Source organism: Arachis hypogaea, chromosome 15, assembly GCF_003086295.3.
Source record: "Arachis hypogaea cultivar Tifrunner chromosome 15, arahy.Tifrunner.gnm2.J5K5, whole genome shotgun sequence".
Classification (NCBI taxonomy): domain Eukaryota; kingdom Viridiplantae; phylum Streptophyta; class Magnoliopsida; order Fabales; family Fabaceae; genus Arachis; species Arachis hypogaea.
In genome coordinates, this window is record NC_092050.1 from 1,341,632 (window position 1) to 1,356,099 (window position 14,468).

Consider the following 14,468-nt stretch of genomic DNA (forward strand, 5'->3'; position numbering starts at 1 on the left):
ATTGTACACATTATACAAATATTCCACTGGCTTCTTAGCGAGATTTTTTTCGCAAAAGATTTTTTTTCTTAATTAAATTTGAAGCGTTGTTTCTGTACAAATATATTTTTTCCTTAATTAAATTTGAAGCGTTGTTTATGTATGTACATATTCATTGAATCCTTTTTTTGTTTAAGAATCTTTGCACAAAAAATCAACAAAGGTAAAATAATACTGTTGTAACGGGTTTTAGATGGTTCGTTTTGGATTCGATTTTAAAAAATGAAATATGATATGCAAATTTAATTCATTAATGATGTTTTGTTAGATTACTTGAATCAGTTGATTAGATTACGGAAATAAAATCTATCCAAATAATTTATTCGGGTAGATTCCATAAAAAAAAAGATAGTTTTGTTTTATAAACCTAATGATAAATAAAGAAGGTTATGTATACAAAAAAATTAGTTATTAGTATATTGGATTGAGAAAGTTTAATAAAATAAATATTTTTTATAAAAAATCAATTAGTATGTATTTATATATAAATATATATATTGTTTAATTTATTTTTAATATATATTTTAATATTATACAAATAACTAATTTAATATTTAATTTTTTATATGCATATAATATGATTAACTTATTCCAAAATCAGGTTAATATTTTATCAATTATATTATACGTACATAAAAAAATCAATTAAAATAGTCATTTCTATAAAATATATTTTAATATAAAATATATATTAAAAATTAGTTTTGATGTTTTATAAAATACGAAAGTATTGTATAACTTCAAACTCAAATGAAATATCTAGTTAACTAACAATAATGTAACATAGTGAATGTTGATTTTAGTTTGAATTTTTATATATATATATTTTTCTTTCTTGATGTTTTTGAAAATTTTAAAACTTTTGACTCTGGTCCCTACCAAAACGAAATAAACTAATGATAATGTTTAAAATTTAATTTTTCATAAAAAGATATAAAAATAAAAAAATAAATTATAAATTAGATAATATTTAATAAATACTAATTTAGTTATCTTCTTTTATTTTTATCTATTCATTATTTTACATTATTATAAGTTAGTTTAATCTTTTAATCTTTAAAATTTAAATTTTGACTTTATTCCACCAAACAAATCAATCTAAATCACAACAAAAATTTTCCATCACATTGAATTAATTTAATTTAAAATTCAAATCAAAGGGATTGAATCCAAATTATAACAACTTATAAAGATAGATGCACATGTTTAACGAGAACCATGAACTCTGAAGCTTCACCTAAAATTGGAAAGTATCATTATCTTAATCTTAATAATAAATTCCAGAACAAAATTATATAATTAAAAAAAAAACAAAACAAAAGTAAAGCACATATAAATCTTGAAAATTAAAGAAAGCAGAGAGATTATCACAGCCACTGATAAGCCCTGAAGATCACCAGAAAACCCTCACTTCTCCATTGTTTTCGCCCTCATCACACTTACACTCATTCACGTGTCTCTTCTCTCACCAAAATTCTTCCACGTTTAGTTTTTGCAAATCACACTTATGATGATGATGATGACAGATTAGCATGTGTTTAAGCTTTTAATTAATTAATTATAATTACTTTTACCCTTTTAGGCTTTAATTTGTCATCAAGTGCAAAAGTAAATGACATTGGTTATCAGAGAAAGGAGGCACCAACAAGCTCTAAGGCTCTCTTTGCCGCAAAGAAACCCTCCTTCGTTATCGTCGTCGTCGTCGTCATCGTCGTCGTCACCACTTCCACATGCATCAGTATCATTATCAGGATCTTCTTCATCTTCCTCCTCGGTCCTAGTTAACCTCTCAGACCTCGAGAAGCTCGCGGTTCTTGGCCATGGAAACGATGGCATAGTGTACAAGGTTCGACACAAGAAGAGTAATTGCTTCTACGCATTGAAAGTGATACGCTCCAACCCTATAATCGGCATTGATGGAAGCCCTAACCACGTGGAGGCAGAGATTCTGAAGAAGATGGATTCGCCGTACGTAGTGAAGTGTCATGCGGTTTTCGACAACGGTTCTTGCAGTGATAATGGTGTAAGCTTTGTTATGGAGTACATGGGTGGAGGGTCGTTGTATGATATCTTGAAACATCATCGTACACTGTCGGAGGATGTGATCTCTGATGTTGCGAAGCGCGTGTTGGAAGGGCTTAACTATTTGCATGCCATGCACGTTGTGCACAGAGACATTAAGCCCTCGAACTTGCTCGTGAATGAGAAGGGTGAGGTGAAGATAGCGGATTTTGGGGTGAGCCACGTGGTGGTGGAAGAGAAAGAGAGTAATGGCGGTGGTGGTGATTATGATCTTCATCACTATGGCAATGCAGGCACGTGTGCATACATGAGTCCTGAAAGGATTGATCCTGAGAGTTGGAGAGGAGGTGGTGGTGGGGATGGTTTTGCCGGCGATGTTTGGTCGATGGGGGTGGTGGTTTTGGAGTGCTTTCTGGGGCATTTTCCGTTGATCAGGGCGGAGCAGAGACCGGACTGGGCAACACTGATGTGTGCCATTTGCTTTGGGGAAAAGGTGGAGATGCCGGAGACGGCGTCGCCGGAGTTCAAGAGCTTTGTACTGAGGTGTCTTGAGAAGGATTGGAGGAAGAGGGCAACAGTGAAGGAGCTTCTCCAACACCCTTTTGTTAATAGAGGAGGGTGTTGCAATTTCAGTAGAAAAAGGCTTGGTGATTATGTTGTTCTTCAGGGGTGAATGATTTAGCAGAGTTTTGGTTTTAGAGTCATCTGATCTTTTTTTTTTCTTCTTAATTATGAGATAGGTGAGATGTGAACATAGTACTCGGCTTTTGTGTTTATGGTTTTGGAAATACACTGGTTGGTGAACATGGCATACTGGAAAAATATCTGTTCCATATTCATAGGGAATTCAGTTTTATTTCTTCAAGTCTGAACATTAACATCACTGTAAAATGAAATTTGTGAGTTTAAAGTTTAATTCAGGTGACACAATTTTTAAAATAAATTGATTGAAAGCTAGGTGTTACATCTTTAGCAAGAATATAATAATCATCATCTTATTATACATAGATAAGATAAGAGGTATCAGCAAATTTTTATTTCTTTGTTCAGGTTAAACAAATATAAAATGTAGTTGAAGTTCTAATAATAAAACTGTTTGAACAAGCCTTATTCAAAACAGGAATATTAATTCAAGACATTACTACTACTAGGACACTTAGTTAATGTTGAAATAGTGAGACTATTATTTAAAATAAACTGATAAGTCAGGAATAGCCAACAAAAGTGTTGAACCTACAGCGACAGTAAATCGGCAATGGTGAGTATGCAAGCGTTTGTGTTAATAGAGGAGAGTGCCACGATTAATAATCTTCTTTTCCATTCTGACATGTCAGCTTAGCCCCTTTTTTTTTTCAAACACTAAAATACAAGTGTTGGAACAGCCAAACCGTCAATAACCATTGATCCTCCAAAACTAGGGAGTAACATTACCAAACTTGAAAGTATGATACAACATTCTCTAACTACTAGAAAAACTACCACATGGGAGCAATCAATACTGGATTCATATAACACTAACATTAACATTAGCAATTACAAGGCCAGCATAAGGCACAACATTTAAGCCACTTACAGTATTATACACCTTGCAGCTTTTTCTTCTCTCTAATTGTTTGTAACAATAAATACAAGGCATTAAATATAAAATCATGTGGACTGACAAACATAGACGTCCAAATAGAGCAAGGGTGCAATAGAGGGACTTTGTAACAAAATCTTGCATGAAAAGAAGCTTGTTTGTGATGAGCTCCTCAAGACTATATACTACAAAAAGTTGTGGCATAGCAGCTGTGTTCTATCCAAGAAAAAACCAAGAGGCAAAAAAAAGTCACTTGCATAATATCTGCAGATCACCAACATAATCACTTGATCTCAAAAACAGAGGTGCAGTGCTGATATCCAACTATTTTGGTTGAGTCAAACTCCAATTCTTTGAAGCTTCTGTGGGTTGACGTAGATAGTTGCCTACAGCAGGAACAGTGTCAGTGACTCGGGCCAATGTAGATAAGGGAAATGGTCATTGTACTATCTAAGACAGGAGAAGAAAATCCATGTTAAACAAGACAAATCATGATGTGAGGCTAACAAAGTGCGTGGTATGCTCAACTTGAGATCAACATAATTTAAGAAATTCACAGCGGAAAGACAGGTGAAAATGTTATCGCAGCCATGAGAACTAAAGTTATGGAATTTTGAAAAACTGAATGTTAACTACATAACAGGTAGAAAGTCATCCTTAAAAAAACTTAGTTTCTTTAATGGGAAAAGTAAAACACCAATGCTAAGATATCTTGGTTTAACCAAACCAGAGGTATTGCCTAAGCCTTGCAACCACAAAGTTACTCTTTCCAAGAGCCAAAGGTACCGAGTTAAGTTATGATGGTTCATACATTCATAGAATAATGAATGACTATGCCTATGCATAGAACCATAAAGCTAAAATTAGGAGCGTTATTCAAAAAAAAAAACACTATCCTCAGAGTTAATGAATTACAAATTTGATTTAGGGTAGTCAGACAACACATTTATATTAATTAATTATCATAAATACTGATATCTTCATCAATTTTTTCAACCACGTTTGGATTTCATCAAGTTAGTTTATGAACATGAGAATTATGGTATGAGCATCAACTAATACAGGTAGTGTCAATTAAGATTCAGGTATCCGAATTCTAATCAATGTACTAAACAAAATTCACAATGATTTCCTAAAACATTATAGCTAGACTAGGCATTTTAGCAAGGATAGATTGATTTGAAATACCTACCTCGATGTGATACGAGGTGGATCCGGGAACGTGGTCCTTCAAACTTCCAGTTGTCTTCATCCAAGGCTTTAACCTCCTTGTCAAGAGCAGCCATGAGATCCTTCTTCAACACTGCAACATGGAAAAACAAGAAGCCTAACTGCATTATGATCTATTACTAGGCTATGATATCGAGTGAATGCAACATGGGTTACCACAATTTATAAGGCTACATGTCATTTGAGTTCAAACCTTAAAAACCCCACAAAGTGGCAGCACAAAATCCAAACAATTAATTCATCTTTCTTCATAGAAAGTAACTGCAGTACTAAACTTAAACTTAGTTAACTGAGATTCTCTTCGGGGCTATAATCACTCTTAACTGACACGCGTGCAAATCAAATAATGATAGAATCTAATGACCAGACAGAGACTTAGTGATTACATCAGATGAATGGCAAAGTTTCAAGTTTTTCATGAAGATCGTAACAGATTAACTGCAAACACAGTAAATAAAAGTAACCTGATAAGACATTAAGACAAAAATTAGAGAGGAAAAGAGAAAAAACCTAGCATGGCATCATCCTTCTGTTCATGCGTTGAAATGGGGTCAAAGGGGAAATGGAAATCGTCAATGGAAAGTGCGGCATTGCTGCTACTGCCACCTCCGCCGCCGCCTCCACCAACAACCGCGGTGGTTGACACAGATGAATGAGCCGGTGATGACATCCTTGTTTCAAGAACCACACTGCAAGAGGCAAAATGTTGGCTTCTTTTCAAACGTGATTAGTGATTTCTTTCGTGCTTGCTCAGAAGCGAAAAGACTCGAACTTCACGCGAGCCTCTCCTTCTACAGTTAGGAACATAGTTATCAGTCAGACCACTAGTCACCGGATCACCTATTCACAATTAAACAAATATAAAAAATTATATATTTTCACTAATTACCAACTAATTATGAACTAAATTAATTACATCTTCCATTTTTCATTTCAAGAGAAAAGTGGCAAGCAGAACAAAGAAAAGGCTATCACATCACAATACCTAACACACAAATTCACATCATCAAATTTGTAGTTTTATTCTTCTATTTTTCTTACTCTCCTCTCATTTTTCAATTTTCAATCATTTTTCATGTACCACTATTCTGCCATAGACCTATAACCTTTCACCCACAGAGAAAACCCTCTCTTCTGACCAAAAAGAGCCCCACAACAAAGTTTTTAAAATGACTCACAGCAAAAAGAAATCTTTTTTCACTTCCTTTGTTCTGCAGTCATGGTTCCTTCATTCTTATACCAAAAATATATTCTTCCCTCCCAAGCTTTCTGATTCTTCTTCTACATCTTTACCAACACCAATCAACTACTTATCAACTAATTGTAAACACTTCAACAAATTTAAAAAATAAAATAAAATAAGCGAAAGAAATAAAAACTGCTCACCAGATTGACCAGAATACGCAGAGGCAGACGGCCAAGCCGAGCACGGCGACGGTGGCTCAGGGCAAACCAGAGGACGGCGATGGCGAACGGAATAAGGAAGCACGAGAAGAGGCAGAAGACAAAACAGAGGTGAGGCCGTGAGGGTTAGGGTGACCGGTTTTTCGACTGGTTAGGAAAGTTTAATTTGTTAATGATTCATAAATCATGAGTAATGCATATTTTTTTTATAAATTTAATAAAAATATTTATTTATTTCATCTAATTTTACTCTTTGTTAAACAATTCTTTTTGTGGGTAAAATCCCAAAAGGCTTTTCGATAAAATAATTTTGATATATGCAAATGATTAAAGATTTAAGAATACAATACAAATAAATGAATAATCAAAAAATATTTTTTTTAGTAAACAAATTTCGCATTTAACTAACAGCTCTTGTATTTTATTTTTATTTCAACTTCCAACATCAAATATTTTAAGGTACCAACAAGCTTAAGACATGGTTCTGTCTCTGCTAAAACTTGTTCTGTCTCTACACTACAAATACAATGCCACACCCAACACCATTCATTTTTTTTTACCAGCTCTACTTGTTTCTTTCTTCCTCTTTTCATTTTCTTTATTGTATATTGTTTCTTTTTTTTTTCAAATTAAAGGAAGTAGTTGTATATAATAGGAGTGCTTCTTATCATAGACATTTACTTATCTCGATTGAATTATTGGCATGGATTTTATTATTAGTAATTTGATTATTGGCATGGAATTCTTACACGATGACTTATTGAACGAAAAGACCAACCAGTGTTTTCAAAATTTTATTCCTGTGAGCATCTTCTTAATTAATTCCTTTATTGTTTCCATCGAACACCAATTTCTTCACAGCTTCAACGCTACATTTTTCCGTTCGTACCTAAGCTATGCTCATTGTGCTAATTACTAAGCTATTATATTGACGCCTCAAAGTAAACATAATAAGTTAATATAAGTAGAATACAAGTAGAATTTCACATGCATGCTTATGTATAAGTAGAATACAAGTAGAATTTCACAATAACAAGCTTTCTTCTTCTTCTTTATTGAAATGAGCCTAAATCATCAAATTGGAACACCATTTTAAACATAAATTTTGTGGTGTTCATGTCACATATGTCAAGTTAACACTTAAAAATATATATTAACGATACTTGAAATAAAAAGGAACAAAAAGTTACGAAATTTAATTTCAAGAAGATCAATTTAGTCATTTACTAAAGTTAAAAACCAATTCGATTCACATGGAGAAATCTAAAAATCAAATTGAACCTTACCTCTATTTGAACATTAAAAATATTTTTGAAATTTTTCAAAAGTTTTAGGAGACAAAAAATATACTTTATTTAATAATAGAATTTCACTCTAGTTTTTCAACCCGTTCATTGAGCTTCAACTTAGAACTAACATCACTAGAGCAATCTTCAGCAACTCTTTCAACATCTTGCAAAATGTTGGATACTTTGACCTTGGTCCGAAGGGCCTGCCCATCTAAACCATCCAGATTGTCTCACAGGACCTGCACAATACTCTCTACCTGGGTTGGCAACACTATTTGAGACTTGTAACAGAGCTCTCAAACCACAATCCCAAAAACGTTCGCCCGTTACAGTAGAATTGCCGCTGCCATAGGAAACATTTGTAAATCTTCTAGTTCTAGCTGTCATTGTTAAATAAACTGTTGTACCTGATAGAGTTGACAAAACACAATTCAGAAAAAAGAAAAAAAAAAGATTTATTTGAACTCATGATTTATGATGTGCTAACCCAAAGAACATGTTTTGCTAAAAGTAACAGCCAATATGTGGTAGTGCACAACAAACTCTAATTCAAATCTATTCTGAATATTGGATATAACTCCATCAATGTTGGAAACCAATTTTAGCAATGAATTAAATGTCAATTCCTATAATATTGTAAACTATGGTCCCTATGACCAAAAAGTTCATCTGGTCATAATACACAGCATTTCAGAATAAAATCAATGAAGAATAGAACCAAAGATATTGATAAGAATTTTCAGTAACAAAAACACACTCATTTCCCAATTCAATTCAGTTTAAAGTCTATTATATAGTGAATGGTGAGAATGAGATTGGCTAGAATTAGACATAGAAGAGAGGATAGGAAATATTAGGAATGGGTAGTCTCTCTAATACTATCACACCATGTCTGTTCAAATTTCGTGCGTTTCAGTATAATTGCATAACTAGGAAGGGGTTGATATCACACTGATTCCCTCTCTGTTTCAGCCCATCAAGCTCGGTTTTCGTTCTTTATCCTATTTTCTGTTGTACCAGTTATTACAGTTACCCCCCACAATGCACCCACATAAAAAACTCAAGTATTACATATACGGGGAATCAGAAAACTGTACCCATGCAAAGTATGACCTATACAACATAGGCATATATCATATAATGTTGAAAAATTATAAATACTAGATCTCATTGCTATTTACCCATCGAAGAATGAAACATAACCTTTTATATTACAGCTTAAATTGCAAATAAACAACTAAAGAAAAAGAAGAATAACTCATTCCCAGTTATACCAAAATTGTGATATAAAAGTCAACTTCTTTCTAATCCAAATATGTTCTGTATACTAGCATTCCATTCAACTAGTCCTTCCTAACACACACTTCATTATTCAAATCTGTTATGTATATTAGCATTCAACACAAACCTGTTCTAAATACTAGCAATCCATTCAAATCTTCATTCAAACCAAACATATGAAGTTGAAAAAATTGTATGAGTTACCAATTTCTACTGCCTTTGCAATTATTCTCACTATGAAAAATAAATGGAAACAGAAAACACTTTGATTAACTTTATCCAGACAAATTTATATCTTTGATCTATTGAAAATCTAAAACATGAGAAAAAGTCAAATACCACACACGCAAATCACTTGTTCTTCAAAGAAGCAGGACAAATTCTCAGTATGCCACAATACATAACTGATCTCTGAAACAAAAGAACACTGGAAAATAAAGAGGACAGATCTTTTCACAAAATTCTACCTTTACTCAATCTCAATATTCAAAAGCATCAACAGATTCCCTTCTATCACCTACAACCAACAGAAGAAACAAATTGAAAAAAGCACCATACGAAAACAGGAAAAATAATAACGAAAAAGAGGAGGGATGGAGAAGACATCAAAGATAATAATAGTAGGATAGACAGCAAGAGAGAGAGAGATGGAGAGAGACGGACAGAGGGCGACAGTGATACACAGTGACAGAGAACGAGAGAGACAAGGAGAAAATCATATTTGCAAAAATGGAGATACGGTGGCAAGGCTTCCTCGTCGGAGGCGAACTTGACTCCGAGAAGGGGAGTGGCGCCGGCGAAATGGGTTCTCCGATGGAGAAGATCTGGAATTGACAAATGAGAAACGGATCTCTGAAATGTTGAGTTAGGGTTTTCTTTGTGTTTTTTCATTTTAAATAATAGGGTAATTTAGTCATTCCATTTATTTTAATCTCTGTTTTTATTTTGAACTAAACATGATACTAAGACATAATCATGTACATCTTACACCAAACACAATACAAAGACTTAATTAAGTCTCTGTCTCTCGGTCTCTATCTCCCAGTCTCTGTCTCTCTTCTAAACGCAGCCTAAAAGTACAAATGGCAATTCCCCATGACTTCTTTCTTGCCTTAACAGTTAACACTGCACAAAAGTATCAAGATTAATGAGAAATAAACACCAATTATCAATTAAACTCTCTGGAATACATCCATTTTCCTTATATACAGCAGTCAAACCAAGCACAGGAAATCTAAGCTCCAAACTCGTGAAAAGAGCGTCAATATATAAGGTTACACTGAATTAAGGTATTGCTAAAATGTTAGCAATAAGTGCGGTAAAGGGAAACCCAAAAGAATTAATATTTCTTTTATTAAGGAAACAAAAAGAGAAAATAGACAAGAAGTACGTTGTGATGCATCCATAAAACCATTAAAATCAACACAAGCAACAACACAAACCCCAAGGACAAAATGACAATGCACTTATGTCAAATTATGAACTGAAACCAGAGGAGAGAAATCCCAGTCATTGACAAGATCAGGGGAAAATCACCTGAGAGAGATCATCAGCATGGAAGATCCTAGCTGCACTTCAATGGCTCAGTTCATATCATTGATCGTTAACAGAACTGATAATCTTTGACTAAGCAGCCAGAACAACGATGACAATTAGAAGCACAATTCCAAATATCACCAAAAGCAAGCATGTCTGTAAAAGAAAGATCAAAACAAAGCATAAGATTAACTAATATGCATGAAGGTTTGTAGGGGGGAAAAAAGAGGGAGGGGAGGGGGGAGAGAAGAGGAGGGGGGGGGGGAGGTAAGTATTATGGACGGCAGAAATTAGTACATTATGCAAACTAAACCAACCATGCAACCAAAGCCCATGTATAATGACATAACTGTAAAAGCCAAGATCTGTCATCACTAAAATTATATACTATGAACTCCACGACCATATAAAAGTTCAAGTAAAGATTTTCAATGACTAAGCTCATAACATCTACATTTATTGAGGAAATCCAACATCTAAAACTACGCATATGAGAGGTGAAATCTTAAAGCAAATATTACGCAGTATATATTACCAAAGAAGAATTTGATCTTTGAGTCTTTGAAGCTTTAGCAAGTTGAGATCTTGCTTGTGCAGTTGCTGCATGGGAATGCTCAATGTTGGACCCAATATCATCTAAAAAAATATGAATTCTTAGCATCAGATCACATGAGAAGTTCTGGACAAATAAAACCTTGGGATAAGACAGAGATGTATTCAATTAGAATAGAAGTGAAAGTTACCAATCATAGCTCCTTGTTCATGCACAAGCACAGCAAGGTCTTTAAAAATTTCATTTACTTCACCAATTTGCTGCTGAATTTCTTGAATGCCTTGATCTCTTTCTTCAATGATAGCCTCATTGAAGGCAATCTCATTATCTAAAAACACCACCTCCTGCCTGCAGCAAGATAATGCTATAGCTGAGATACTAAATATACAATCAGGTCAAATCTAAAAATGTCAAAATACATTTTGGTCCATGACAAAATTGGAATTCAATATTAGTCCCTAAAAGAATTTGCCAATACCTTCAACCCTAACATAAAAAATGTTATAACAAGTTACTACTTCCATTTGGTAGCTTGGGCATTCATTATGTGAACACTGAAATGCAGTGTGTTTCAATTAATTACAGATTAGAATTTCGAAATAATTAAATTCTTACAACATATCTTTACTTAGGGGATGAAAGCATTAGCAGATTTTCTTTAACTAATATTTATATTAACTCATTTTGAAAGGGGTAGCCTTCTATTAACACTAAATCACCAAAAAAGTTTTTCAACAAAGTTTACAACTTGTAGCAGAACCCTGACAGTGATTCATCAACTCTTCGCACAGAGAGAGGGGTCGGGGTGTAGAAAGAGGAAAATAATAAAGAAAAAAGAAGCACTTTAGCATCAACGTTATTATAGAGCATAATTTCCTATGACAAATAGGTTACATTTAAGAAGTAATCTGATATACATTAATTCATGTTGAAGTTTTCAGATTTTCATCAAATTCACAGTCTTGTCATTTATAATGTAAATTCCTCCACAGCACCAGAAGAAAAAAAGAAAAAACGAATGTGCTTTTCACTATCAATTGTATTTTAGTTTCATGTAATATACAAAAATTACCTTCTGGATTCCACAAGAAGGGCACGCTGTTCTGGCATCTTACCAGAATTAGCATCTGCTTCATTAGCTGTATAGCTGCAAAAAGAGAAGCCCAAATATTAAGTGTTATGTGCATAGATGACAGCCAGTAGAGAAGCAAAATTAATAACCAACAGTAACATATTCTTCTTTAAGAATGAGTTCAATATATAAAATTGTATCAACATAAGCATTACGCCACACACATAAACACAGTCTTCCACTGTTAGATTCCACTAATGGTTGATTAGTCACCTGGATGGAGCTGCTTGTGGAACAAATGGGGTGTAAGCTGTTTCCCTCTCTGCCGCAAGACGCTGTGCCTTCTGAAATTCTTTCAACACTGCCTGAAAATCTTTCGCGAGTTTAGCATCTGCTATCTTCTTGCTTGCCTGCAAACACACACAATAAAGACATTAAATGCCTCTTTTATTTTATTTTGGTCAACGTAAAAGAACTCAAGGTCATAGCAACCAATACATTAACATATAATTATAACTAAAACTATCCCAAACATTTCCAGCAAAAACATTCACTCAAAAACTAATCCCAGCGAAACCATCCCCCAAAACAATCTGGGAAATAAAAAGCACAATTTCCGGAGAGACTCGTGATAACAATTCCATGGTATCATAACAAGAATTAACCTTATCTTCACATGCAATTGAGGTAAAAACTTACATTGATATTAGATTGGTGATCAATTTCACTAGCTTGTTTAAGCTTCGCTGAAGTGTCCTTCACCAATTGTCCAATGTGCAGCCTTGTCTTGTGCCTGCAACGTCAATAACGCCGTAAGAAACGGAAACCTCGATCCAATTGTTATCTCAGAAATATCATGGAAAAAGCAAATCCAATCAAAAAACAAACCACAACCACAAAAAATTCACACCAAAACAGTCAAGGCACATAAGAGGGAGAAAGAGGGGAACGTGATCTCACAGCTTCTCGCGGAGCTCGGGGGTGTCTTTGGGGGTTCCTAGGGTGTTAACGAGCCTCTGGAAGGTGGAGACCGCAGTGTTGATCTGGAAAATTCCGGCAGCCACCGCCTGAGTGGGGTCTTGCTTGCCGTTGATGTTGCCTCGGCGGGAAGCGAACTGCCGGCCGGCCTCGATGTCTTGAAAGCTCATTCTATATTATTGAATCTCTCTCTCTGTCTCTCGAGGATTGCGCGCGCGTGCCTGCGTAACCCTAAATAAGCTTCTCGAGAAAATTGAAGACACAGTTTCCCTAGAATTGGAAAATTGAAAGAGGAAAGTTGTTGCCGGTCTCGGAAAACCGATCGGAATTCGGTGAATTAGGGATGTTATGACTTATGAATCTAAAAGTGCAGCACCGAACCCGATTTAGAGAGAGAAGAGAGATAGAGAGATTTTGTGATGTGATGATTGCTTTCCTTTTTGAGAGAGAAATTGGAAGCGTGCCTGTTATGGAGCGAAACTTCGTTATGATGCCTTGCCGACACGTGGACCCAAGTACACGTGGCTCCTCAAGATACGACAGACATAAAATAAAGTTAAAATTAAATTCATTAACAAAATATGGATTGAAGTTAAATAATGGCCATAGAGACGAGGGAATGACTCTTAACACATCCACCACTGGATCATATGGATGTGGATTAATTGAGGGGCAGCTGAATTCCAAGGCCGATCACATGCATGTTTCTCCATTCGGTTGCCGTTTGTGCGTGGTATATACTATATATGGAAATTTGAAAATCAATCCCAATAAGGTGTTGGGAAATGAAAAAGAAGTCTTTATTTCAACCTCAATCCTATGTGTTTTAAAAACATGATGATGGTAGAATATGAGGGGAGAAAGATTGTAAAAATGAGAAATTTAAGAGAGAAAATGATTGAATCAACACTCCGGACGGAAGAATTTTAAAATCCTAGCACCTCTTGGATACACCGTAAGTATTGGTATATCAAAGTACTATAATGGAGAAAAAAAACTAAAGATTTATGATTTTAGTTTATCATTTTGAATGAGTAGTTTAATTTTTTTATTATTTATAGTATCTTTTAATTCGACAAACTAAAGAGTAACAGTAAGTTTTATTTAAAAAATTTTAGCTAATAAATTATTACATGTATAAAATAAAATTACTTAAACCAATGAATAAACTAATGATTTGACTAATTAAGTTAGTTAATAGTTTAATATTTTTAGTCTATTAATTAATTTAACACTGTATTTTTAGTCAATAATTATAATGAAATATTTTTTTAAGAAAAAAAAGTATTACTTTTATTCAGAACATTATAAAAATATTTCTTAAATTAAGATTTTATTAATATGTTTTAAAGATCCGTTTTAAGAATATCATAAAAAAATTCTAAAATTTATTAAAAATAATAAAATGTACTGAAATTTAAATATATCACAAAATTTAGAGTATTTATTCAAATAAGTTTTTGAAAGATTTAAAAGTGGACATTT

General features: G+C 33.9%; 3 protein-coding genes across 12 annotated transcripts; 1 reads left to right on the forward strand and 2 right to left on the reverse strand.

Moving 5' to 3' along the window:
- Positions 1–1,277: 1,277 nt before the first annotated feature.
- LOC112746839 (mitogen-activated protein kinase kinase 10-like) lies at positions 1,278–2,876 on the forward strand. The gene has a single exon (XM_025794974.3). It carries the CDS (start codon positions 1,652–1,654, stop codon positions 2,732–2,734), a length of 1,083 nt encoding a protein of 360 aa, XP_025650759.1. The 5' UTR covers positions 1,278–1,651; the 3' UTR covers positions 2,735–2,876.
- A 585-nt stretch (positions 2,877–3,461) lies between these two features.
- LOC112747430 (protein SAMBA-like) lies at positions 3,462–7,457 on the reverse strand. Of its 7 annotated transcripts, none has more exons than XM_072217418.1 (5): positions 6,257–6,845; positions 6,049–6,157; positions 5,381–5,661; positions 4,833–4,943; positions 3,462–4,026 (listed from the first exon to the last, which is right to left on the reverse strand). In XM_072217418.1, exons 3-5 carry the CDS (start codon positions 5,538–5,540, stop codon positions 3,965–3,967), a joined length of 333 nt encoding a protein of 110 aa, XP_072073519.1. In that variant the 5' UTR covers positions 5,541–5,661; positions 6,049–6,157; positions 6,257–6,845; the 3' UTR covers positions 3,462–3,964. The 7 variants fall into 7 exon arrangements, with proteins under 7 accessions (XP_072073519.1, XP_072073518.1, XP_072073522.1 ...); XM_072217417.1 differs by having other exon boundaries at positions 5,381–5,710; positions 6,257–6,458; XM_072217421.1 differs by having other exon boundaries at positions 3,462–4,090; positions 6,257–6,423.
- Positions 7,458–7,602: 145 nt separating this feature from the next.
- On the reverse strand, positions 7,603–13,933 carry LOC112747429 (syntaxin-22-like). Of its 4 annotated transcripts, none has more exons than XM_072217416.1 (10): positions 12,966–13,933; positions 12,705–12,798; positions 12,279–12,415; positions 12,006–12,080; positions 11,124–11,281; positions 10,916–11,016; positions 10,381–10,536; positions 9,833–9,969; positions 9,312–9,361; positions 7,603–7,970 (listed from the first exon to the last, which is right to left on the reverse strand). In XM_072217416.1, the coding sequence occupies exons 1-7, from the start codon at positions 13,151–13,153 to the stop codon at positions 10,471–10,473; spliced, it is 819 nt and encodes a 272-aa protein (XP_072073517.1). In that variant the 5' UTR covers positions 13,154–13,933; the 3' UTR covers positions 7,603–7,970; positions 9,312–9,361; positions 9,833–9,969; positions 10,381–10,470. The 4 variants fall into 4 exon arrangements, with proteins under 4 accessions (XP_072073517.1, XP_025651214.1, XP_025651213.1 ...); XM_025795429.2 differs by having other exon boundaries at positions 9,508–9,969; XM_025795428.2 differs by lacking the exon at positions 9,833–9,969.
- Between the last annotated feature and the right edge of the window lie 535 nt (positions 13,934–14,468).